At 42.9% G+C, this 26813-nt stretch overlaps 1 protein-coding gene across 2 annotated transcripts in view; it reads right to left on the reverse strand.

Moving 5' to 3' along the window:
* The window catches only part of LOC118213643 (ubiquitin-conjugating enzyme E2 E3-like), a 96318-nt gene that overhangs the window by 50529 nt on the left and 18976 nt on the right, over positions 1-26813 (reverse strand). Inside the window, exons 5-6 of one of the 2 annotated variants that reach the window (XM_035392657.1) lie at positions 21345-21492; positions 17440-20243 (exon numbers count right to left, since the gene is read on the reverse strand). In XM_035392657.1, coding sequence (XP_035248548.1) covers positions 20146-20243; positions 21345-21492 — 246 coding nt within the window. In that variant the 3' untranslated portion in view covers positions 17440-20145. Of the gene's footprint in view, positions 1-17439; positions 20244-21344; positions 21493-26813 lie in introns of those variants that run through there. The other variant, XM_035392656.1, reaches the window with a different exon arrangement.

The following is a 26813-nucleotide window of genomic DNA, read 5'->3' on the forward strand; positions in this document are numbered from 1 at the left end:
TGTCCCTCTCCAACAACATTGCAGCAGTAACCCGGGCATGCAGATTTTTCCTATACAACATCCGCAGAATCCGCCCCTTTCTCACCACCTACTCAACCCAGCTCCTGGTCCAAGCAATGGTTCTATCCCGCCTGGACTACTGCAACTCTCTTCTGGCTGGACTACCGGCATCTGCCACCAGACCCCTGCAGCTCATTCAGAATGCTGCAGCTCGTCTGGTCTTCAACCTCCCCAGACACTCCCACGTAACTCCCCTGCTCACTACCCTCCACTGGCTGCCTGTTATAGCTCGCATCAAATTTAAAACATTGGTCCTAGCATACCAGGCAGTCAAGGGATCAGCCCCAGCATACCTCCACAAGGTATTCAAACCCTACATGCCAGCCAGATCCCTCCGTTCTGCTACCTCAGGACGCCTAGCACCTCCCCCTCTTCGCACCTGCACTTCCAGAACACGTCTCCTGTCTGTTCTGGCCCCACGATGGTGGAATGACCTCCCTGTGGAGGTCAGAACAGCTGAGACTGTGACCCATTTCAAACGACGACTGAAGACCCACCTCTTCAGGCTGCACCTCTCCCCATCCCTCCCTTCCCCCCTGTAAATGACTAAACTTAGGGTTGTAACTAGGCAGCTGTTTCATAGGTGACTTAGGCGCATCAACTGTCTTAACGACTACTTGTATTTTTAATTGTATTTTTATTTATTTTTATTTTTATTTTTCCATAGATTGCGTTGTTGCCGTTCTCGTTGTTAGTGTTAATCAGTTTAACCATCAGGGTCCAAGTTGAACTATGCGGTTGTTCCCTGTACTTGGACCGGTACTTCTCTCTAGGGGTTTCGTCATACTTGTTCCTGGTTATGGTTATACACTTTGTTGTACGTCGCTCTGGATAAGAGCGTCTGCCAAATGCCTGTAATGTAATGTAATGTCTATGCAGATAAGCTGCTTGTGTACACTTCAGAATTCATTCTGCTGCTGCTATCAACAGTAACATCATCAGTGAAGACAAGTGAGCCAGTACCTGTGGCAGCCATACATGCCCAAACCATAACCATAACATCCCCACCACCATGTTTCACAGATGAGGTGGGTGCTTTGGATCCTGGATGGTTCCAATTGGCCTCTGTACTTTGCTCTTGTTATCACTCTGATACAAGTGAATCTTGGTTTCATTTACAGTATCCTAAGACTTGTTTGCAGAACTCTGCAGGCTCAGGACGGAGTGTGGCACAGTGGGTAAGGAACTGCGCTTGTAACCGAAAGGTCGCAGGTTCGAATCCCGGGTAAGGACACTGCCGTTGTACCCTTGAGCAAGGTACTTAACCTGCATTGCTTCAGTATATATCCAGCTGTATAAATGGATACAATGTAAAGTGCTATGTAAAAAGTTGTGTAAGTCGCTCTGGATAAGAGCGTCTGCTAAATGCCTATAATGTAATGTAATGTAATGTCATGTTCATAATCTGAAGCAATATACATTTCATAAGGAATGTGCAGAAAGTCCATACTCTCAAAAACATTTATAATTACACTGATTTTTATTTTTTCCTTTTTTTCTGGGCTGAAAACATATTTTGGGGACTTTGTTTTGAATCGAACAAACATAAGCAAATATCTGACAATCAAATATACATTAATTGTTTTTTACTTTTTTATTCATTTTAAAAATTTGTTTCCCCCTCTGTCATTGGCAGACAATAATATGCTATAACAAGCAGAAAAGTACATTTTTTAAGAGAATTGCATAGACCCATTGCATAGATTTAACACTCCCTGGGTGATTTGTATAGATTCATGATGACGTCTTGGTCGTAGGTCTGTCAGGACTCTGTCAGAGGGAAGTCTCCCAGGGTTCTGACTCATAATGACAGGATGTGCCCATGTTCTAAACCACACCCGTCTGAGGGACTGAGACTAGTCAGAGCAAATGCAGACGCCTCCCACAGTAAGGGTAACACTGTGATCTGTTCTTACTTTTGAGCTCTTTCTCACCACACAACCACAGACACCACATACTGTATGTGCAAGCACATGAATCGCACAGGCACACACATAAACATGCATTTAAGTATAAACATGCAGGCACGCATACAGGCATCCATGCACCAACACACGGTAGTTTGCATGTAGAGGCACACACACAGATAACTTATGTTTAGCATCAAGGCTTTCCTTATAACTTCAGAGACACACGTAAGCTGCTTGGGATTTCTCAATTCTCATGGGCATCAGTTTCTCAGCCTTCAGCATCATAAATCACCCAAGAAAAATATCAACAGCATGGCACGTCCTTTGGTTCCCTGTCTCCTGTCTGAACATATTAAAACATACAATAGCTCTTCATAAAACCCCACGGAAACACTGAAATATGAGTTTCCCATCATAAGTTTAGGGTTCATACACAGTCTTGGTCCTGGCCTTTTGAAAGGCAGGCCCTTTATTTTGGCTCCCATCTCCACTTCCTGCCAAATTCCAGCCTGTCTGCAGCAATGTAAACTTTCTCATGAGCTTCGCTTGCTCCTTCCTCAGTTTTCACAACATGACCTTGGACCACTTTATTTAATTTCAAGGTCACCAGTTAACTGCAATACCTCTGGGAAAAGTAAAAGTGGGTTTTAGGACCCAAAGATGTTCTATTTGGTGCTAAAAAAGGGCCGAAACTAGCCCCCTGTGAAGATATGTTTGCGAAGATGAATGAAGCAGTGTGTTTGCTGACTGCCTTATTTAGTCATGTTTATTTTCTGAGCCAGCGAGGCCGTGTCTTTGCGCCTGGACCTCTCATGAGTGAATCAGAGAACACTCTCCACACGTCAGCCATTACTCCACCATTGTTTTCAGCGTGCCAGGTGACCCCATGTCCCTCACACATCCATCCATCTTCCTGCGGTTTACACAGTCTGGGTGGAGTCAGGACACAGGCACACAGTCTGGAACGGAGTCAGGATCCTCATTCACACAGGCACACAGACTGGGCAGAGTCAGGACACAGGCACACAGACTGGGCAGAGTCAGGACACAGGCATACAGACTGGGCGGAGTAGGACACAGGCACCCAGACTGGGCAGAGTCAGGACACAGACTGGGTGGAGTCAGGACACAGGCAAAGAGACTGGGCAGAGTCAGGACACAGGCACACAAACTGTGCAAATCAGGACCCCAGTTCACACAGGCCCACAGACTAGGTGGAGTCAGGACACAGGCACACAGACTGGGCGAAGTCAGGACACAGGCACACAGACTGGGCGGAGTCAGGACACAGGCACACAGACTGTGCGGAGTCAGGACACAGGCACACAGACTGGGCGGAGTCAGGACACAGGCACACAGACTAGGCGGAGTCAGGACACATCACACAAACTGGGCGAAGTCAGGACACAGGCACACAGACTGGGCGGAGTCAGGACACAGGCACACAGACTGGGCGGAGTCAGGACACAGGCACACAGACTGGGCAGACTCAGGACCATGGGGTCCTATGGAAGCACCGGTGGACTCACTAGCCCAGAGGCCCATGGGAAATAAAGCCTCTCGCACCCATAACCAGACACCCAGTTGCTGTTCACATGCCCAGAACAAGACTGCCAACAGTGAAAACGGACAAGAGCCACATCACTGAAGAGATACAAAAACAAAACACTCAGTGGTTACTGTAAAGCAGACCAACATCAGCTAGGTACTGTAGTGAGAATGCAGACGTACTGTTTATATAAAGCTTTTCAGGGAAACAAGAGAGGACACCGAAGAGCAGAGTACTGTTGAACTATTTCACTGCTTCATCACCAAGTGTTCAAAGGAAAATGTATTGTTCAATTTGTCATGTATTTATTTATAAATTATAGTTCTATAAGTACATTTTTACTAATAAAATAGTGTAAATTAATTCCAGAGAGTTCACACACTGCTAAATCATGAATGTTATGGTGTGCTGGTATGAGTTGGCCATACTGAGGTCTAGTGTGTCGTGGGGACAGTTGCTTTTTCGGAGGCTCTGGAGCGGACTGTGGGAACCAGGTCATGGCTGTCCCTACGCTTTCTCAGCAGACTTCCTGTTGGTTTAGCCCCGCGTCACCGGCATGGGGAGGGTAGTGTTGGCCATGTAGGGTGATTTGGGGGCAGGATGACAACAGTTTGGGTCAACGAGGCTGCAGTAAGGACTGGTTTTCCAAGGGCTTTGTGCCTGGCAAGAGTCGTCCACCAAAGAATATACAGATGGAAGGGTCCTTCATCAGATGAGATAAGATTGAAACAGAAACAAACTTCCTGTGTGTAGACCATCCCCTTCCTGTGTGCAGACCATCTCCTTCCTGTGTGTGGACCATCCCCTTCCCATGTGCGGACCATCTCCTTCCTGTGTGTGGACCATCCCCTTCCTATGTGCAGACCATCTCTTTCCTGTGTGTGGACCATCCCCTTCCTGTGTGCAGACCATCTCTTTCCTGTGTGTGGATCATCCCCTTCCTGTGTGTGGACCATCTCCTTCCTATGTATGAATCCACACCTTCCTGTGTGTGGATCCTCCCCTTCCTGTCTGTAGACCAACCCCTTCCTGTGTGTGGACCATCCCCTTCCTGTGTGAGGATCCTCCCCTTTCTGTCTGTAGACCATACCCTTCCTGTGTGTGGACCATCCCCTTCCTATGTGCAGACCACCTCCTTCCTGTGTGTGGACCATCACCTTCTTGTGTTTGGACCATCTCATTCCTATGTATGGATCCTCACCTTCCTGTGTGTGGATCCTCCCCTTCCTGTCTGTCGACCATCCCCTTCCTGTGTGTGGACCATCTCATTCCTATGTATGGATCCAGACCTTCCTGTGTGTGGATCCTCCCCTTCCTGTCTGTAGACCATACCCTTCCTGTGTGTGGATACTCCTCTTCCTGTCTGTAGATCATCCCCTTCCTGTGTGGAGAAGAGGATGAACCACACAGGAATAATTTAGAACAATTTCATGGTGTTTTGGTTTTATTCCATATTCATTCTCTCACATTTTAGTTTTACATTTGTATCATTATTTTACAGATATATAATGATATAATTATTTTATATTTTATGAAAGGTCCAATACAATAGTTAAAATGCAATTATTATTATTATTATTATTATTATTATTATTATTATTGTGTTGTTGTTTTGTTGTAATGTTAATTCAGTAATTTTTGCTAATATCCAATATTATACTGCCACTATCATTTACCATAGCCATTATCAATGGCAAGAGCTGGGAACTTCTGGTTAGGTTCTAAGTTTTAAGTCAGGCAGGGAGACTAAAAGCTAACTTAACTGGTAACAATGTATCTGTGATTAAACATCAATTTGTGGATTGAGTCAAGCTGAGGGATGCAAGGCTTTCCTCCTGGACAGTGCCGTGTTTCAGCTCTAAGTGATTAGCCCCTTTTCCACTGTAGGGCCGAACGGTTACCAGGGCCGCTCTGTGCCGTTCTGGGCTGCTCAGGACTCGTGGGAACGGTTACTGTTTCTGTTTCCATCTGTCGGGCTGCTAAAACCAGGACTAGGAAAGACTAGTGATGACAGCAAGTGACGCGGCGTCCCATTGTGTATGTAATAAATATGCGCCAGTTGTTGTTGTTGCTCTCCATTCTAAAGCTCCGTTTTGCCCTCCCTAATATTAGCTTCTCTACCGACCTAGCTTACGGAAGAGGACGTGAAGAGACCATATGCGGAGTCACAAAACTGACGTAATGTGAAATCAATCAGTGAATACCTACGTCATTAAGCCCACCCACCCGATCGGCTGTGCTGCACTGAGCATGGTTGTCTAAATGTGCTGAGAAAATCGTGCTGGGCACGGTCTGTAAGCGTTCCTCGCCAAACCGTTTCCAGGTGGAAACACCATTAGAACCGTTCCTCTCCGTGCTCAGAACCATTCGGCCCTACAGTGGAAAAGGGGTTATTAATCTAATTGACTGAATGAATGATGATTTCACACACCTTGCTGGCTGAAGGAAACCAAAAAAACCTTCTGACGCTGCAGCCGGCACTGGAGTTGGATACCCTTTCTCTAGCTTGCCGATTGGAGGAATAGCTGCTAAATAGTTTAGCTGACAGCCACAATTGTGAAATTGACTAAAACAGAAACATACCTATAGTTGTAGGATCTATATTTTATAGAGTTGAAAATGGTCACATTTACAATAAATAAATAAAAATTAATCAGAAAACAATTTTCTAATTATTCAAGTCATTTTTAGTGATTCCTTGACCATGATAGGAATAAGCAGGTCAGATAATGGCTTCTTTCTTTCACTACTTGGCTGGTATTTGTAATGAGCATGTAAATGGTATTACTAATCTGATTAGAAGCTGATGAAATTGTGCTTGGAATGGTGGTTAGAATTTGAATACCATTTGAATGGACACTGGAACAGTGATGTCACAAGAGAACACAATCAGTATGACGTCACAGGAAGAATGTCTTCAGAAGAATGTCAATATTTCTCCGAAAGGGGTACATTAGGTTACTTTTATGAGGTCACATCATAAAAGTCAAAGATGTCTATTAAGCATCTTATACTGAAAGTTTTTGCATCTGATCCTGGCATTATCCCATCTCCTGTCCTGCTCTTAATTTGATTTAGCAAAATAAAAGCCCCTTTCTCTCTGCAGGCAGAATAAAAGCCCCCCACTCTCTCTGCAGGCAGTATAAAAGCCTTATTCTCTCTCAGCAAGCAGAATAAAAGCCCCTCTCTCTCTCTCTGCAAATAGAATAAATGCCCCTCTCTCTCTGCGAGCAGAATAAAAGCCCCCCTCTCTCTGCAAGCAGAATAAAAGCCCCTCTCTCTCTCTGCAAGCAGAATAAAAGCCCTCCTCTCTCTGCAGGCAGAATAAAAGCTCCTCTCTCTCTCTGCAAGCAGAATAAAAGCCCCCCTCTCTCTGCAAGCAGAATAAAAGCCCCCCTCTCTCTGCAAGCAGAATAAAAGCCCCCCTCTCTCTGCAAGCAGAATAAAAGCCCCTCTCTCTCTGCAAGCAGAATAAAAGCCCCCCTCTCTCTGCAGGCAGAATAAAAGCACCTCTCTCTCTGCAAGCAGAACAAAAGGCCCTCTCTCACTGCAAGCAGAATAAAAAGCCCCTCTCTTTCTGCAAGCAGAATAAAAGCCCATCTCTTTCTGCAAGCAGAATAAAAGCACCTCTCTCTCTGCAAGCAGAATAAAAGCCCCCCTCTCTCTGCAGGCAGAATAAAAGCCCCTCTCTCTCTCTGCAAGCAGAATAAAAGCCATAATAAAAACTAAAAAAAGATGGGCCAAAGTTTCTTTCAATTTCACTTTCTAATTATTTATCATGGTATGCCATGTTTGCACCAGAAAATTTAGAATATAGGTTAAAAATGAAATAAAATTTGAGTAGTACCTTTTATCCTTCATGGGTGCATGTCACATGGTGTTGGTTTCTGCCGCTGTTTGAGTGCACTAATATCCAAATGTGATTTTAGTCATAATATTCAGTGAAATAAAAGCAGAGAGTGATCAGCTTCACCCCACAGTAATTCATTTCTGTCCTGCAGAGAGGACTGTATTTCAAAATAACTGCCCCTGTCCAGAGAGTAGTCGCTCAATGGTTAAAGGAGCATATACCTGACATTTTCCATGTAACATGGCCTCAGAGAGCATTTATTATTATTATTATTATTATTATTTTTATTATTATTATTATTATTAATAGTAATAATAATAATAATTGAAAAAAATAGGTTTTTTTTTGCATGAAGCACACAAATCAGTGTGACTGACTAGAGAGAAGTGTCTGAGACATCCCACAAAGTGATGGCTTCTTGCTGGGAGAAAGAGCTGAGAAGCCATGTGGGAAACCCCCGATAAGCCATATGCTGACAGTGCAGCCTCAGCATAAACCTACAGGCTAAAGTGTTCAGAGAAGAGCTTATAGACAAAGTCTTTATTGTAGTAACCTTAAGCGGTGCATTACGCCAAAGATGGTCTACAAGCAATAGCCAAGACGGAAGAGTGACCTGGCACGGAATGCTGGGTGCTTCGAACGTTACAGTTCAGTCACTGAAACATGCTAATAGCTCATAGCTAATAGCTCAGAAATGTAAATGGGGACCAGATCTCCTTTTTAGGAATTTTAAGAATGAGGGCTGTCTGGTCACCGTGGCAATAAACAGCCCCCCCAGGATCCTGACTCAGAGAGCCCTGATCTGAGAAGCCTGCTAAGATTAAACCTTTCTGTAAGTAAATGCTGCTAGCATAGCCAGCACAGAACCAAGTGCGCTTGTGTGAGACTGAGGATCTTATCGGGAAGTTCTTTCTGCAGTTACAATTACACGAAACAATAGAAGAATTAAAATCTGTGTGTTGAGAAGCATCAATTTCAATCACACGCTGCATGATAAGTGAAGCCAGGCAGTTTCTGAGGAAACATCGTCATTTCCTCAGCTTTGCAGTAGATGAATGTAAATACATGTACAGAACAACATTTGTGCTGCTTGGAGAAGGCTGCTCAACCCGCTGCACACGCAGGGCCCATTCATAGAAAAGCCATCAGGCTTGCAGAGAGACGGGGATGCAGAATTCCTGAGAAAATTCCAGCCTGGGTCCCGATTGTGCTCATTTCCTGTACTTGTTCCTGTTCTTGCAGGCCGCAGTGTTGTGCATTGTGATGTGCTGCTGTTTACTGGGTCTATCAGCCTATCAGCATCCTGATCAGTCCTGCTTTGCATCTCGCCTCTCGTCATTGACCCCCATGCATCGGACGCCCACATTGTCCAAACAGACAGGAAGAGAAACAAAGTCAAATAAACAATGGCACAAACAGCCTCTTAAGGAGTCTTAATCTCAGTATTCTTCCCACAGCCACCAGTGACTTTGTGTCCTTTAATCACTTTTCAATATTTTAATCACTCACACAGAAAGTGTAGGATGCTAAATATCATGTGAACAGAATTCTCTAAATACAACACTGCATTTTTTTCAGGGTTATGGCTTTTTAATAGCCCTCTCCAAATTGCTTTCAAAATAATTTTACAGAGTAAAGACTCACAGCAATCTTTAATGACTGCAGAAAAATGTGTTTGTACTGACTCTTTCATTTCCTTTTTTATGTACTTTTATGATTTTCTGAAGTAATTGACAAAACAAATCAGTCACTCTTTGGCCCATACCAAATTAGCTTCTTTTTTTTTTTGAAGACTCAGTCTCTCCCACCCCCCCACCCCCCCACCCCCCTCCCCCCAAGGGCTTGAGCAGACCTCAGAAATACAGTCTCCTTGCACTCCATAGGATTTATATGCTACTGAATGCTATTTTTATGCTATTTATGTCATCATACATCATCTGGGACTGGGCTGTTTTAATGGTGTGATTTCACCAGGTTTTCATCACTGGGGTACTTCAGAGAAAATATGAAACATATGATATGTTATTGGCAGAACAAAGCGTAATTTTAGCTCTCCCTCAGAGGTGTGTTTATGGCAGGGGCGAGCAGCATTTTGCCCAGGGCCCATGTGCTACAGCGCTGAGTGCAGCAGTAATGCCACTAATCGAACACATAAGCACTTTAAACAGTGATCAATGCACATACATTTTAAGCATCAGGACCAGCTATTAGGCCAGGCTGAAGTGAGACCTCTGGTTCAAATATAACAATACTTTCCTGCAGTACAACTGCAGTTCGTGGAATATTTTTAGCACTTCAGGTTTGCTTATTTACAACATCTTGTTTGCAGGGCATCTCAGGTGAGATGGGGATTTCCTGCAGAAGCAATCCCTGCTTTTCAGAGAGCAGGAACCTGTTAAAGATACTGGGCCGTATTTACGTACATAAAACCTGCAGCAATAATTGTGGGCTGATGAGGGCATGTTGGTGTGTTCGCCGTCTGCCAGAAATTAATGTTTTATTTACTAATGTGACAGCTAATTACGCAATTAGCGAATAGTACTGCCTGCTATTCGCATTTTGAAGTAGAGCTTAAAAGGCGCAGTTAAACAACAACGACAAAAAAACTTTTAGTGCACTGAATACACAGTAGAGTTTCCGGTCTTAATTCAACTCTTACAGAGCCTATACGAGCCCACTCTGGCCATTGCGGACTCATATAAATTCTGTAAGAGATGATTGTATACTGGATATAGCACTATCTATCTTAATAGATGTATTTTCTGGTGTATCCAGCATAACAGATAGCGCAGAACAAAATGAGTATATTCCAGCTGTGGTGCCAGTTGGCAATTGCAATAACCCAGATGCGAAAGTGTAACGTTGCAAGGAGCTGGACTGTTGCCGGGATGGAATGTGTGAGAGGTTCTAGGTCATCTTCTATTTCTCCCAGAAGAGCAAATATTTCAATGGCTGGGTGTGTGTCATGGAAAGAGCAGGTGTCACGGATTCCATTATTTGTGCCTCTTTCTTGCAGTGCTGTGAATTTCTTCTGTCTTCCGAAAGTCTCCAGTGCTTTCTGTAGCAGTGACAACAAGTGTTCAAAGACTTAAACACAACATGTAAATCTAAATTTAAACGTGTGTTTTATTAGGCAAAAATAATGCTGGAGAATGATGGAGAAACATGATTTAATACACCAGACTATCACTGCATTGACTTGTATTATTTAGCTACTAGCGACAACTGCCCACTGCACTGCAACTGCCCAACCACTTTTTACTGCTGCTGCAGTTGCACATGTTATTTCAGCCATTTCCCACTGCGGCGCATGAGATCCATTGGTTAATTTAAAACATTAATTTTTCAAACACTGTGATTTCTGCCTCTTTTTTTTCCAGTTTTCTGTGATTTTTAAGAACTCTGCCGTGACTTTTGCTCTGCAACTTTACCCAGTATTTACCATGACAAAAACCCAGCCTTTATTGCTTGGCTGCAATAATTAATTAATAGTAATTCATATTAAAAATCTATTGTTTGCTTATTTTCGATGCCCCTACCTGTGTCTCTGTCTTGCTCAAGCCTTGATTTATGCCCGCTCTTTAGACAAAGAAAAATTTCATACAACAATCAACCCTCGTTAATTGTGCGAAATTTATTCAATTTGATCAAATACATAATCAGCCGCACTTAGATCTCTGCTCATTATTTGCGCGATCCTCCCTTAAATGCATTAACAGCGCACTTTGTGATGACTCACAGAGGTCACACGCATACTGCACTTCCAGCCCTGTGTGCCGATTTGATAAGAAGCATGTTCCTGGGGCAGAATGATCTGTACTGGAATATAGTAAATCTGGCCCACCGTGTTTCTCTGGATTAACACCTGGATTAAAGCCCTTTCTGCTACAAACCCCATTCTGCACCAAACTCTTAGCTAGAAACACTGGTAGCAGGAGACTGATTTTTATAAAATCTTAAATGTGGAGCGATGTGTGATTTCGTTGTTGGGGCTGTGCTCTCGCACATGAAGACTGAGAGTCTCTGAAGAGCCTGCCTCTCTGAACGCAGATGCTCTTAAATACCGCTTCACTGCCATGGCTCCCCCACCCTGGATCTCCCCGCCCTGCAGTGAACCCCTCAGACCCGTCAGCGTTCCTGCCGTTTCCTGCCATTGTGGAGATAAGAGTTCACAACCTTATTCTGCTAAATCATCTGGGAGACCCCGCCTTTCCTGTCATCGCTTCCTGAAACCAAACTGTCAGCACATTGACTGCCACCACAGAGCCTTACAATCTGCTGCCAATGAAACCTCACAAAACATGAAAAAGGGTCATTAGCTCGTACGTTCCAACAACTTTGAATTCTTTAAATACAGTAAATATTATCTGATGAAAAATACATTTTCAACATACAAAAATGCCAAGTTACTCACACATACAAAGAATTGTCTTTAAGTCATTCATTCAAACTGGGAAAATCCCAGCCTGCCATTGAAAGTAATGACACCAATATTACACCAGGTTTTAAGAAACAATATTATGTCAAACAAATGAAACAAGATGTATTCCAAAGCAATGCTGCTACCCAGTGGAAGAAGAAGAAGAAGAAGAAGAAAATGCAAAAGTTTAGAGTTTTATTGTGTGGAAGTGTGAATTTGTTCGTGAATTCTGTCTGTTGAAATGGGGTCAGAATGTACAAAAATTACATTGTTAAGGGCTGAGAGTTTGTGGTCATTGTGGTTATTTCTGTGGGGAACCCTGAAAAGTGCCAAACTCTTGGTGCTATATAGGTATGGGACATGCCACCTCACCGAGCCATAACTTGACAGGATGGCATACTTGCCATCCCAATTTTAAATGACAAAACAGACCTTTGAAGATATACGATTGGGGGAATTTTAATTATTTCCATTCCTTTTTATTTTAAAGAAGTGACCTTGTTTAAGAGATTTTGAGACTTCCATAGAGCTGTGAAGTGTGGCTTTTGCTCGCTGGAGTGAAAGAACAACATTCTTTGCATTTCTTTCAACATTACTGGCAAAGATCACATTTCTTTAGCTTTGAATCTAATGAAAAGCAGTTACATAGCAGCATTCACGAAGCGGCTCAACAAACCTTTCTTCAGCTCCGAACCCCGCGAACTTCTCTGGGGGGGGGGGGGGGGGGGGGGGGGGGGTTACATTAGGTGAGCAAAATTGACTTAACTGTCATTAACATGTAGAAACATTTCATTATAGGGACAACCGGCAGACTGGCATACAGCTCCGGCCCTTACATACCCTCACATTCATCATTTATTCCCAGTGAAACAATTTACAAAATACAAACCATGTGTAACTATATACACAATTTTAATTCCACAATTCAGGCCTGATAATCTACATATGCCAGGGAGAGAGGCAGTCCTCTTTCCTAACTCCTAGTTGGGATTTGAGATCAGCTTTCCATCTGGGAAACATCCATCTTTCCAATCGGACATGCACCAAGAGTTTATAGTCCCACTATCTGAACATGTTTAAAACTAAATATTGAAATGTAAGGCAAAAGCCCATACGAGGCAGGCCGTGGCTGGACGGCGTGTGTTGGGTGCTCGCTCCCATTAGGAAACAGGAACAGGATGCAGGGCCTTGTGTTTGCACAGGAAGCGCGTCGTCATGGAGAGCAAACACACAGCTCGAACCCCGCAGCATCACAAACACAGCACACCGAAGGTTCCTGACAAAATGCTAAATGCATTGTTTCAGTCACCACATATGCTAAATAAGCCGTCTATTTATAAACCTCCCATAGAAAAATCCTGTGTGGCATCTTCTGGAATGCTTTCAAAAAGCCTCACTCTTTCACCAAATCGGCCCATAGCAAATTTGAAACATGCTCCTTTTCTTACAGGGGGCTAGCAGGCTTTTAAAAAAAGATCTATGTATTATCTGACTCATGTTGCACCCTGGACTGAAAATACCAGAGTGTATCACTGAGTACTATCTTAGTTCCTCCTAACCCCTCCCATCCAACTGAAATGAATCCTGAGATTAGTCTCAGTAATGCTGCAATCAGAATTATCACCCTGTTCCTTATCAAATCCCAGCCCCGCGGAAGGTAGTGAGGGACTCCTCCTCTGTTTGAAGGCGAAGAGGCCAGAGCTGGAGCCGGCTGCATTGGGGGAAGGGCTGGAGCAATCTGGGGCAGCCTCCCCTGGTGCCCCCTCCCCTGATGCCCCCACTGTGCAGATAAGGCTGGGTGTGGTGACTTCTGAGGGGTCTGCTAATAAGCTCAATACTGCCCTGAGCATTCAGGGAAACAGACCCATTCACACACACGCACACACACAAACGCACAAACACACGCACACACACACACATGTAAACACACAAACACATACATACACACACACACACACACAAATGCACAAACACATGCACACACACACATAAACACACAAACACATACACACGCACACACAGACCCATTCACACACGCACACACACACAAACGCACACACACACAGACCCATTCACACACACAAATGCACAAACACAGCAAACACACACGCACAAACGCACACAAACGGACAAACACACGCACATGCACACACACATAAACGCACAAACACACGCACACTCACACGCACACATATAAACACACAAACACATACACACACACACACAAACGCACAAACACACACACACAAACGCACAAACATGCACACACAAACACACACACACACACACAGACACAAAAACACACACACATACAAACACACACACAAACGCACAAACACATGCACACACAAACACACACAGACACAAACACAGGCACACACAAACACATGCACAGACACACAAATGTACAAACACAAAAACCAAATGCACACAGACACAAAAACACATACACACGCAAAAATGCACAAACACTCACACACACGCACGCACACACATAAACACACAAACACATAAACACACACACACACAAACGCACAAACACACGCACACACACACATACACACACATAAACGCACAAACACGCACACACAAACACACACACAGACACAAAAACACACACACATACAAACACACACACAAACGCACAAACACATGCACACACACATTAACGCACAAACAAACACACAGACACACACAAACACACGCAAGCACACGCACGCACACACAAACACATATAAACGCACACACAGACACAAACACACACTCACACAAATGCACAAACACATGCGCACACACACAAACACATGCACACACACACAAACACACGCACAGGCACACACATAAACACACAAACACATGCACAGACACACAAATATATAGCGGTGTAGCGGTGCTGTGTTGTAGAGGCGCTGTGTAAATGCTGTAGAGGTGTTGTGTAAATGCTGTACAGGCGCTGTGTAAATGCTGTAGAGGTGCTGTGTAAATGCTGTAGAGGCGCTGTGTAAATGCTGTAGAGATGCAGTGTAAATGCTGCAGAGGTGCTGTGTAAATGCTGTAGAGGCGCTGTGTAAATGCTGTAGAGGTGCAGTGTAAATGCAGTAGAGGTGCTGTGCTGTAGAGGTGTTGTGTAAATGCTGTAGAGGTGCTGTGTTGTAGAGGTGTTGTGTAAATGCTGTAGAGGTGCTGTGCTGTAGAGGTGCTGTGTAAATGCAGTAGAGGTGCTGTGCTGTAGAGGTGCTGTGTAAATGCTGTAGAGGTGCTGTGCTGTAGAGGTGTTGTGTAAATGCTGTAGATGTGCTCTGCTGTAGAGGTGCTGTGTTGTAGAGGTGTTGTGTAAATGCTGTAGAGGTGCTGTGCTGTAGAGGTGCTGTGTAAATGCTTTAGAGGTGCTGTGCTGTAGAGGTGCTGTGTAAAAGCGTTTACGTTTACATTACTTTTTTTTTTTTTTTTTTGGCGGGCACCTTTGTCCACTTTTCTCTAATGGTAGCTACTAGCTAACTACTGATATCACAAATAGAAAATATAGAGCTTCCTCTATATTTTCCTTCCCACAACCCAGTATCGCATGGTCTAGTTTCCTCCACCTAACTCTGCCCTGACCTTCATTCCTATGTGCTCTATATGACGTCGCCCGCCCAGTACATTTCTGTAGTCGCGCAGCCCGGCGCAATTTTAGTCTCTCTAATCAGCTGAAGTTCTGTATTTCAACTGGTCGGGTCCCTTTCCCGCTTACAAAGTACGAGTCATATCACCAAAAGTTGCTATAACGGTCCGAGACTGACATCTAGCGAGGGTACGAGTATGTTATGTCGGTGTATGAACTTGTTCAACCAGCAAAAGTAGCCAGATCTTTATATATAGATGAACTGCCGACCAGGGTCTTCATATATGCAAGATCTGTTGTCGGGTTGGTCTTGCATCGTTATTTCATGCGTAAATCAACTTGACTACAAATGCACATTAAAACGCGTTTTATTATTACCATGTTTGATTTTATAAATGCCGCTTTTTCTTCTCTATCATTGGCCAACTTCTGAACATATATCTATAAACACGTTTCCATGAAAAATATTCGGGGATACTCGGATACACCCATATAACATTCGGAAAATGTACTAATTGGCGGCTTCGAGCGCTTAATTCATGGAGCACTCTTTAAGAGACACGTTATAAAAACAAGTTTCCTACTAAGCCGCTGTAATGTCTTCTCCAGAATAACTGGATCTTAATAGATTCAACCATTTAGCTTACCTTTTAAACTTATTACCTTAAAAATTATGATTTGACATTCATGGTTTCAGTTGCCTACCTTTTCATAAGATCTTTGTACGATTCTGTTTAGTCTATATCTCCATATCTGCAGTTGCCCAATATAAAAGTCATAATATTTCTTTATCGGCACATTATCAGTAAAGACACTACTTTTGATTTAATCGTAGCTATGTTGCACTGGAAGCCGAAATATGACCTCTAAAGTGGATAAACGTTTGTTTTCGTTTCGCATATATAAAAATGAACGCAAGTCATAGTGGGGCATTTAAACAGTATGGACGCGCATGTCCGGCCAACAGAACGCTACATCACTTTGTCTCCCTCATGTGGTAAACTTAGACGAAATGTCTCTTGAAAATGTTTCCTGAACATCTAGTTCTCCCGTTTCTTTCCTCCTACCTTCACTTTTGTACGTCGCTTTGGATAAAAGCGTCTGCTAAATAAATGTAATGTAATGCAAGTATCTCAGCTTATTTACCACTTACATAAGCAATTAAATTGCAATTACTGGCTGAAAAGTTTCCACTTCCCCGAGCTCCAGTACACAGATCATTCCACGGATCTACGTGGTCAGTATGCATTTCCTATTATTCACACGGACACACTTTCTAAGGGGGGAAGGGGGGGTGGACCTTAAAGACTGCAATACCACTGTAAAAGCTTTAATTCCACCCATCTATTACCAAGGAAAGAACACAGACGGAATCTGTGTTATGTATTTGTGTGAAAGTAGTGCATTATCAGTACTGGACAAACATCCATAAATCGGGACACCACAGACTTTTCCACAAATTCCTTGCTGCGTGTGCCTTCAGAGTGAGCCTCTTGTGTGACCCCAAATACTCTGCAGGCTCCATGAAGGCCTCCCACATTTCTGAAGACAAAAGCCCAAATCCTCAAGCTGCCTCTCTTTACAACTCCAAAAAGGGAACCATGAAAGTTCCACAGTACACCATTTAAAGGAGGAGCCCGTTCATTCCGTCTCCCCATAAAACAGTCAACATCATCTTTTATCTTCCAGACAGGTCGTGATACATACTGAGCATCAAATTAAACATGATTGTTCTGCTCATTTGCGTACATTTGAGAGAAAAAAGCAAAAAAAAAAAAAAGTCAGATATTGAATTCAATATTTTGGCATCAATTCCATCAATTCCATCTCCTGTGGGATAAAATGTCTCGGTCAGTTATGAATGACCAATGAATCGCATTAGACACATTTAATCATTATTAAAACCGGGATGAAGTTTAGTGCTCTGAAAAAAACATACTTAAAGTAGTGCATGTCTTCTGATGTTCAGTACAAGGCAAAGTTCATACGCAACACTGAACAGGTCAAATACCTGCTGAAAACCAATGAAAATGACGCCCAAACAGCTCAGCATCCAAACATTTCTTTACACTTAGAAGGCAATAAATAAACAAAAATACTCCTTTATAATACATACAACAGTCCGTTATATATATACAGTGATGTAAGTGGTTAGGAAGGCACAGCAACAATGGGACTGAAGGCATAGTTCACTTTCCAGGGTTCATTTTAGTTTTAGTGGATGTTTTAAATGGGCTCTGACAGTTTCTGTGCGCAATGAAGGACACTTCAGGTACTTACAGACATTTCAGCTGATCTGCCAGCTTTACAATGACAGGTATAGGGGGTTTGTGGTCGAAAGCAGGTAACTCTAAAACAGCGTTTACATCCTGCTGGCATTCTTCCCTTACATTACAATGCAGGCATTTAGCAGACGTTCTTATCCAGAGCGACTTGCAGAACTTTTACACAGCATTTTTTTTTTTTTTACATTGTATCCATTTATACAGCTGGATGTATACTGAAGCAATGCAGGTTAAGTACCTTGCTTGAGGGTACAACGGCAGTGTCCTACCCGGGAATCGTACATATGACCTTACGGTTACAAGCCCAGTTCCTTACCCACTGTGCTACATCATATTAAGCGTCACTTAAATATTCAGGTAATATGCATACACACAACCACTGGAGGTATGACATTGTGGTTCAAGCTGTGTTGGAGTCACTTAATGTGTATTTCATCAGCTTACACCACAAACCCCAAATGCCCTTTCCCTGCCACTGTGGAGCTGGCAGGTCAATCAGGAATATTTTAAACAGCCTTTTTCACACACAACAACAGGGCCTAAGGGAACATCCACTAAAACTGAAAAAAATATTTAAAGAACAGAAAATGAAGCATCCCTTTCACAGTTAGTCAACAGTTTCTGTAAATAGTAGTAATGCACCAATCTATCTCATTTTCTTTTTACAGCAGTGAACAGTTAAAATATGCCCCAAAGGGTGAAATCCCTGGTGATCCAAAGCACAGTATACTGCACAATATCATTTCCCATTGGAGGCTATTAATAAACTGCATTAAATGTAACCCTTATTGTAAAATGGTGGCTGTAATATGCTGAAAGCTTCTGTTCAGAGACCACATTTTAAAACTTACAATAAAGCTTAAAGTGACCAGAAAGTAGATTCAATTCTGCTCCATAATATAATTATCATAATCACAATGATGATAATATAGTAAGTAGAGGTAGACATTCATAAGAATATCCATAGTTTAACACTAAAAAAACACTGCTCACAGATGCACCACAGTGAATCTCATTATTCACAACGACCCAGAACAAACTGGGCCAGATTTGAGAGGTATTTGCTTGGCAGCTGTGAATGTCAATCATCCATGACAGCACACAGCACACCTGACCCTGGAGGAGGAGTATATTGTGTTTAGGGTTGAGGAGTTTATTGTGTTTGGGGGAGAAGTTTACTGTGTTTGGGGAAGAATTTATTGTGTTTAGGGGCAGAGTTTATTGTGTTTAGGGTTGAGGAGTTTATTGTGTTTAGGGAGATGAGTTTATTGTGTTTAGGGGCAGAGTTTATTGTGTTTAGGGTTGAGGAGTTTATTGTGTTTAGGGAGATGAGTTTTTTGTGTTTAGGGGCAGAGTTTATTGTGTTTAGGGTTGAGGAGTTTATTGTGTTTAGGGAGAGGAGTTTTTTGTGTTTAGGGGCAGAGTTTATTGTGTTTAGGGTTGAGGAGTTTATTGTGTTTAGGGGCAGAGTTTATCGTGTTTAGTTTTGAGGAGTTTATTGTGTTTAGGGAGAGGAGTTTATTGTGTTTGGGGGAGGAGTTTGTGTTTGGGAGAGGAGTTTATTGTGTTTAGGGGGAGAGTTTATTGTGTTTGGGGGAGGAGTTTATTGTATTTAGGGAGAGGAGTTTATTGTATTTGGGGGAGGAGTTTATTGTGTTTAGGGGCAGAGTTTATTGTGTAAGGGAGGAGTTTATTGTTTAGCGGAGGGGTGTATTGTGTTTGGGGAGAGGAGTTTATTGTGTTTAGGTTTGAGGAGTTTATTGTGCTTGGGGGAGGAGTTTATAATGTTTGTGGGAGTATTTTATTGTGTTTAGGGGCAGAGTTTATTGTGTAAGGGAGGAGTTTATTGTTTAGCGGAGGGGTGTATTGTGTTTGGGGGAGGAGTTTATTGTTTAGGGGAGGGGTGTATTGTGTTTGGGGGAGGGGTTTATTGTTTAGGGGAGGAGTGTATTGTGTTTGGGGGAGGGGTTTATTCTTCTGGGCTACAAAAGGGTAAATTACATGCCTTCATTACAAACTGACGAAGGCCAAATTGCATTCCCAACAGGATGAATCACATAACCGGAAATGGAGCTGGCTTTCCTATAAACGACATATTTCCTATAGCTAGGTTCTTTTTTGTTGTTTTTTTTCTTAAATTCATAAAGATAATGGATTAGGCTAAAATGCACCATAATATTTGGTTGACTTTAGGAAATGTCCTTATTACATCACAAAATACATTTTTATATCCCAAAGAAGCAAGACTTGCGAGTAGGCATTTATACATGACTAAATCTACATCTAAAAATGTCTGCCCCTGTAGCTTTTACCTGTAGAGGGCCTCTGCTCCAAGTCTTCGGAGGGTAAAAGCACAGGGCAGAAACAGTATGACATGTACACACAAGTCCGTATTGTAAAGGCTATAAAGAGCTGTTGTACGCTGTAAAGTTCCCTGTGGTCGAGGGAAGGGCGAGGTGTCGGAGGTCTATGTGGCGTATCTCTTGGTCCACTGCCGCGCTATCCTGTCATGTTCCGCTCTGTTGGTCAAGTACTGCGTGGCTATGCTGCCCACCAAGGGATCCGCTGAACACATACAAGACGGGAGAGAGCACGTATCAGACACTATCCCAACACAAGGCACATGGACATGCTCCATCAGACACCATCCCAACACAAGGCACGTGGACATGCTCCATTAGACACCATCCCAACACAAGGCACATGGACATGCTCCATCAGACACCATCCCAACACAAGGCACATGGACATGCTCCATTAGACACCATCCCAACACATGGCACATGGACATGCTCCATCAGACACCATCCCAACACATGGCACATGGACATGCTCCATCAGACACCATCCCAACACAAGGCACGTGGACATGCTCCATTAGACACCATCCCAACACAAGGCACATGGACATGCTCCATTAGACACCATCCCAACACAAGGCACGTGGACATGCTCCATTAGACACCATCCCAACACAAGGCACATGGACATGCTCCATCAGACACCATCCCAACACAAGGCACGTGGACATGCTCCATTAGACACCATCCCAACACAAGGCACATGGACATGCTCCATTAGACACCATCCCAACACAAGGCACATGGACATGCTCCATTAGACACCATCCCAACACATGGCAAATGGACATGGTTCCATCAGACACCATCCCAACACAAGACACATGGACATGCTCCATTAGACACCATCCCAACACAAGGCACATGGGCATGCTCCATTAGACACCATCCCAACACAAGGCACATGGACATGCTCCATTAGACACCATCCCAACACAAGGCACATGGGCATGCTCCATTAGACACCATCCCAACACAAGGCAAATGGACATGCTTCCATCAGACACCATCGCAACACAAGGAACATGGACATGCTTCCATCAGACACCATCCCAACACAAGGAACATGGACATGCTTCCATCAGACACCATCCCAACACAAGGCACATGGACACGGTTCCATTAAACAACATCCCACCGGCTGATTGAGTGAGTGAGTGACTGATTGACTGGCTGACCAACTGAGTGACTGACTGAGTGACTGGTTGGCTGACTGAATGAGTGACTGACTGACTGACTGTATTACTGGCTGACTGAGTGACTCAATGACTGACTGACTGAGTGAATAACTGACTCACTCACTCACCAGGGTTGCAGTCTGTGAGGAGGGAGCAGATGGACAGAAGGACCTTGGAGATGGTGAGGGCGGGGCTCCAGTTGTCCTTAAGAATGTCCAGGCATATCACGCCCTGGCTGTTAATATTGCAGTGATAGATCCTTGTGCGGAATGTCACCTGGTTGGACAGAAGGGGGGGGGGGTGGATGATTACATGTTCATATTAACCAATCAAAAACATTTACAGGATTCTGAATGCTTAGCTGCTGGCTTTTAGAAGAACTAGAAAAATACACACGAGTTCCTAGGAAAAAAAAGACCAGAAAATACAAATGCTTCCTTTTACAGGTTTCCAACCCATTTAGTGCTGCGTTTAAATACAGTACAACCTTAAATACTCAGCAAGGAAAAGTCACGATTTCCTGAGACTTCCAGGCAGATTTACAGAGCTGCCTTTGGGGATTTTTCTTCCATAATCTTTATAAATCCTTGACGAATCTTTGAACAGTAGGGTCAGTACTGTGTTTAAAAGTCTGTTTGTAATTCTGGTGGTGAGCCAGCTTGTCTAAACTTCTAAACATCCCTTATCCTGAACTACAAAGCTATACTGTGCCCCATGATAACGGCGATTGACTGCGTAACTAACAGAACATAACACAACAAGTACAGGGCAAAGTGCAGTGGAACCATGTGTGGGCTAGGGTCTGGTAAAAGAGCCAATGACCTGGTGCTGTAACTGCAGTTTAGTTTTGGGTCTGGTAAAAGAGCCAATGACCTGGTGCTGTAACTGCAGTTTAGTTTTGGGTTTGGTAAAAGAGCCAATGACCTGGTGCTGTAACTGCAGTTTAGTTTTGGGTCTGGTAAAAGAGCCAATGACCTGGTGCTGTAACTGCAGTATAGTTTTGGGTTTGGTAAAAGAGCCAATGACCTGGTGCTGTAACTGCAGTTTAGTTTTGGGTTTGGTAAAAGAGCCAATGACCTGGTGCTGTAACTGCAGTATAGTTTTGGATTTGGTAAAAGAGCCAATGACCTGGTGCTGTAACTGCAGTATAGTTTTGGGTCTGGTAAAAGAGCCAATGACCTGGTGCTGTAACTGCAGTATAGTTTTGGGTTTGGTAAAAGAGCCATTGACCTCATGTTTTATCTAAAGTCAAAGCTCTACAGAAGTTGGGAGTTCCAACCCTCACCTGACTGTGCAAACCAACAACCAAAATAACACTGTGCAGCACAAAGATGTGATTACTGGAACAACATGAGCTTACGGGATAACACTGACATTACATTCATTTAGAGAGGTTCTCTAACCAGAGAAACTCACATGAGAAAGAACACAAGTGCATCCACCAGTTAAGTGCCAAACTGAGCCAAACCTGGCTGTCGTGCAAACGGCATTCCCACAACGGTGAGCGTACAGCACCACTAAAGCGCTAAACCAAACTAGAGCCATGAAACTAATTTTATTTTCACAGCACTGAGATGTCTGTGTTCTGCATGGGAACAGGCACAGTTCCACAGTCGGTCTAGCATAAGCTAGTGTGTGCCAGTGTGTGCACCAGCATGTGGCAGTATGTGTGCCAGTGTGTGTACCAGCATGTGCTAGTGTGTGCACCAGCATAATCTAGTGTGCCAATGTGTTTACCAGTGTGTGCTAGTGTGTCAGTGTGTACCAGTGTGTGTACCCGTGTATGCCAGTGTGTACCAGTGTATGCCAGTGTGTACACCAGTGTGTGCACCAGTATGTGCTAGTGTACCACTGTGTGTGCCAGTGTATGCCAGTGTGTGCACCAGTATGTGCTAGTGTACCACTGTGTGTACCAGTGTGCGCCAGTGTATGCCAGTGTGTACACCAGTATGTGCTAGTGCGCCAGTGTATGCCAGTGTGTGCGCCAGTGTACACCAGTATTTACACCAGTATGTGCTAGTGTGCCAGTGTATGCCAGTGTGTGTGCCAGTGTACACCAGTGTGTACACCAGTATGTGCTAATGTGCCAGTATGTGCCAGTGTACACCAGTGTGTACACCAGTGTATGCCAGTGTGTGTACCATAGTGTGCATCCATGTATGCCAGTGTGTGCCAGTGTACACCAGTGTGTACACCAGTATGTGCTAATGTGCCAGTATGTGCCAGTGTACACCAGTGTGTACACCAGTGTATGCCAGTGTGTGTACCATAGTGTGCATCCATGTATGCCAGTGTGTGCCAGTGTACACCAGTGTGTACACCAGTATGTGCTAGTGTGCCAGTATGTGCCGGTGTGTGTGCCAGTGTGTGTGCACCAGTATGTGCCAGTGTGTGTGCACCAGTATGTGCCAGTGTGTGTGCGCCAGTGTGGGCACCAGTGTGTGCCAGTGTGCGCACCAGTGTGTGCCAGTATGTGTGCCAGTGTGTGTGCACCAGTATGTGCCAGTGTGTGTGCACCAGTATGTGCCAGTGTGTGTGCGCCAGTGTGGGCACCAGTGTGTGCCAGTGTGTGCACCAGTGTGTGCCAGTATGTGTGCCAGTGTGTGCCAGTGTGTGCGCCACATACCAGTGTGCACCAGTGTGTGCACCAGCAGGTCCGTGGGGGAAAAATCATGTGAGCAGCTCCTTGAAGAAACAGGTGAAACAGCACTAACTCCAGGGGCTCACCAGGATATTACAAAATGGGGAGAAAAGAGTAGCGTGTGGGACGAGAGCTGTTCTGAGACATGTGACCTTAATTATTTAATTACCCTAGTCATTTACCTGACTGCTCTTAATTACCCCAGTCTTTGGGAAGGTCATGCCTGACAAACCTTCTGGTATTCTTTGAAAAAGCTACCAAGTATTTTGATTATAACTAGGCTTATAATATTATATACTCACATTTCCAAAAGGCATTTGATAAGGAGAGACTTGTTAGCAAAATGAAGACAGAATAAGAATAAGAGGACATATTTCAGAGTGGATTCATAACTGGCTACGGGGTAAAACACAAAGAGTAGTAGTAGGAGAGGTATTATCGGAGCACAGAACTGTGGGAAGTGGAGTCCCACAAGGATCGGTGCTGGGACCACTGCTCTTCCTGATTTATATCAACGACCTTGACAGGGACATAGAAAGTGCAAGTACAGTCAAATTTGCAGAGGATACAAAACTGGGAGACCTAGCTAATATTTTGGAATCTACTAACAGGGTTCATACACTTTTTCACCAATGATTTTCAATGACTTTTCCATGACTTCTCCACAACCTTTAACTGAATTTCCATGACCAAAACAAATGACTTTATCTCAGCGGGATCATTTAAAATTATTTATTGTAACACTAAGTAAAATTAGGTCTGCATCTGAAACATATGGTGCCTCACTAAAACAAATAAACACCAGACAGACACACTTAGATACATTCTTTCATATTTTAATTCGAATAGTTTAACATTTTGTCAATGTCTCAAACAGGGCTCGAAATTGCGACCATTTTGGTCGCATATGCTCCCAAAATTTAATCTGTGCGACTTCGAAATATAATTGGGAGCATTTGTGTGAGTGCAAATAATTGTTCTGGTGCAACCTTTTTTTTTTTTTCTTTTTCCAGTCGAACGTCTCTTTCTCTGTACATTCGCTAGTTAGTACATTCAGTATGTGCCTTGTGAGCTGACGGTGACCCTTCTAACCAATCGTGAGCTTGACATTCTTACCTTTAATGCTGATTTTAAATTGATTAATATTAGCCTTCAATCACTCCCTTTTGCAGCACTCCACTGTCACGCGACACAGAGAGCTAATGCGTTTACTTATGTTACCTGAAGACAAACGTTTATGTTCAATTTATTAGCGTTATCGAAAGCTGAAAAGTTGAAGCGAATGATTACGGCATTTTTTTTTAAACATTAACGTAGTGTTTTGTGTAGCGACCCGGTTGAAACAGCTAATTTCTCCGATGCAGTTTACTGGCGGTTGATTTAATTCGCGGTATTAATGTGACGAGAAGCGCTTTGTCGTTTGAATGCATAACACGCAATTCCTTTAAGAGTCGACACATTTTAGGCGTGACAGTTTAACTGTTACTTGTAAACCGTACTGTTATATCGTCATTTTTTATCAATAAAAAATCTATTGCATATATTGTTGGTGCTCCTTACATTTTGGTGGGTGCTCCTAACTTTTTGAAATTGGGAGCACCAGTGCTACCAAGTAAAAAAGTTAATTTCGAGCCCTGATATATTATTGAGGCTGCACTTCCCTGGCATATTGTTGGCACAGTAGGGCTAACTGCTACATTAGCAGAAGCGTGCCTGTTGGGCGTGCCTGTAAACAGACTGAGCCAGACCGAATTAACTTCTCACACCACCAAAATACCGCGAAGGTTACGTGCCAATTTACGTTTTATTACGATACATACCATTTTTATGATTGGATTAATTAGCAATTGTATTTGATGCAACTTTAGCTATATTTCCATTACTTTTCAAAAAATATTATTTTCCATAACTTTTCCAGGGCCTGGAAATTGCATTTTAAATTTCAATGACTTTTCCAGGTTTTTCATGACCGTACGAACCATGTACTAAAGTAATCTAAGAAAATTTTTATAAAATCCAGAAGTGGGTGAAAACCTGACAAATGAAATTTAATATAGCCAAATGCAAATGTTTTGCATGTGGGAAATAAAAACATTAGCTAGGATGACTTTATGGGAGGAACAAAATCGGAATGTGCTCAATTTGAAAAAGACTTGGGAGTAATGGTTGATCAAAGCCTTTCAGGTTCTAGGCACTGTGCTGTAGCAGCAAAAAAAAAAGGCCAACACGATGCTGGCGTATAAAGACAAAAGTATTGAATAAAAAAATCTAAGGAAGTATCTTATAAAAACACGTTAGACCACACTTGGAGTATCGTGTGCAGTTCAGGGGACCATACTACAAGAAAGATATAAAGGCTCTGGAAAAGGTTCAAAGAAGAGCAACCAAATTGATTCCTGGTATGAAATAATAATAATAATTTGATGATTATTATGATTATTATTATTATTACTAGTATTATTATTATTGTTGTTATTTCTTTTCATTTTTTAATTTCTATTAGCATGCCTTTTTACCTGGTTTTACCTGGTTTTAGCCTGGTTCTTATCCTCCCCGATTTACTTTTTATACTTTTATTTTTATTTGTACTACTGCTGTTTTTATACATTTTTTAAAAATGTTTTTATTTATTTTAAACTATTTGCTCTGTTATTTATCCGACCTTGTTTGTCTGCTGTGTTTGTTGTTGCACCACTTTCTCTACTGCTGCCGTTTACCTTAATTTTTATCTTGATTTTAGTTTTGTCCTTAGGTCTTAAATGTTTTTTATATCCTTCAATCACCCTGTTTTTATCTGTCTTTTTATGTACAGCACATTGAGTTGCACCCACTGTTGGAAATGTGCTTTATAAATAAAGTTTGTTTGATTGATTGACTGACAGATGAAAGCTATGAGATTGCCTTATCTCTTCAAATTTAGTAAAATGAGACTTAGGGGTGATTTGATTGAGGCATT

The sequence above is a fragment of the Anguilla anguilla genome, chromosome 15 (assembly GCF_013347855.1).
Source record: "Anguilla anguilla isolate fAngAng1 chromosome 15, fAngAng1.pri, whole genome shotgun sequence".
Taxonomy (NCBI): domain Eukaryota; kingdom Metazoa; phylum Chordata; class Actinopteri; order Anguilliformes; family Anguillidae; genus Anguilla; species Anguilla anguilla.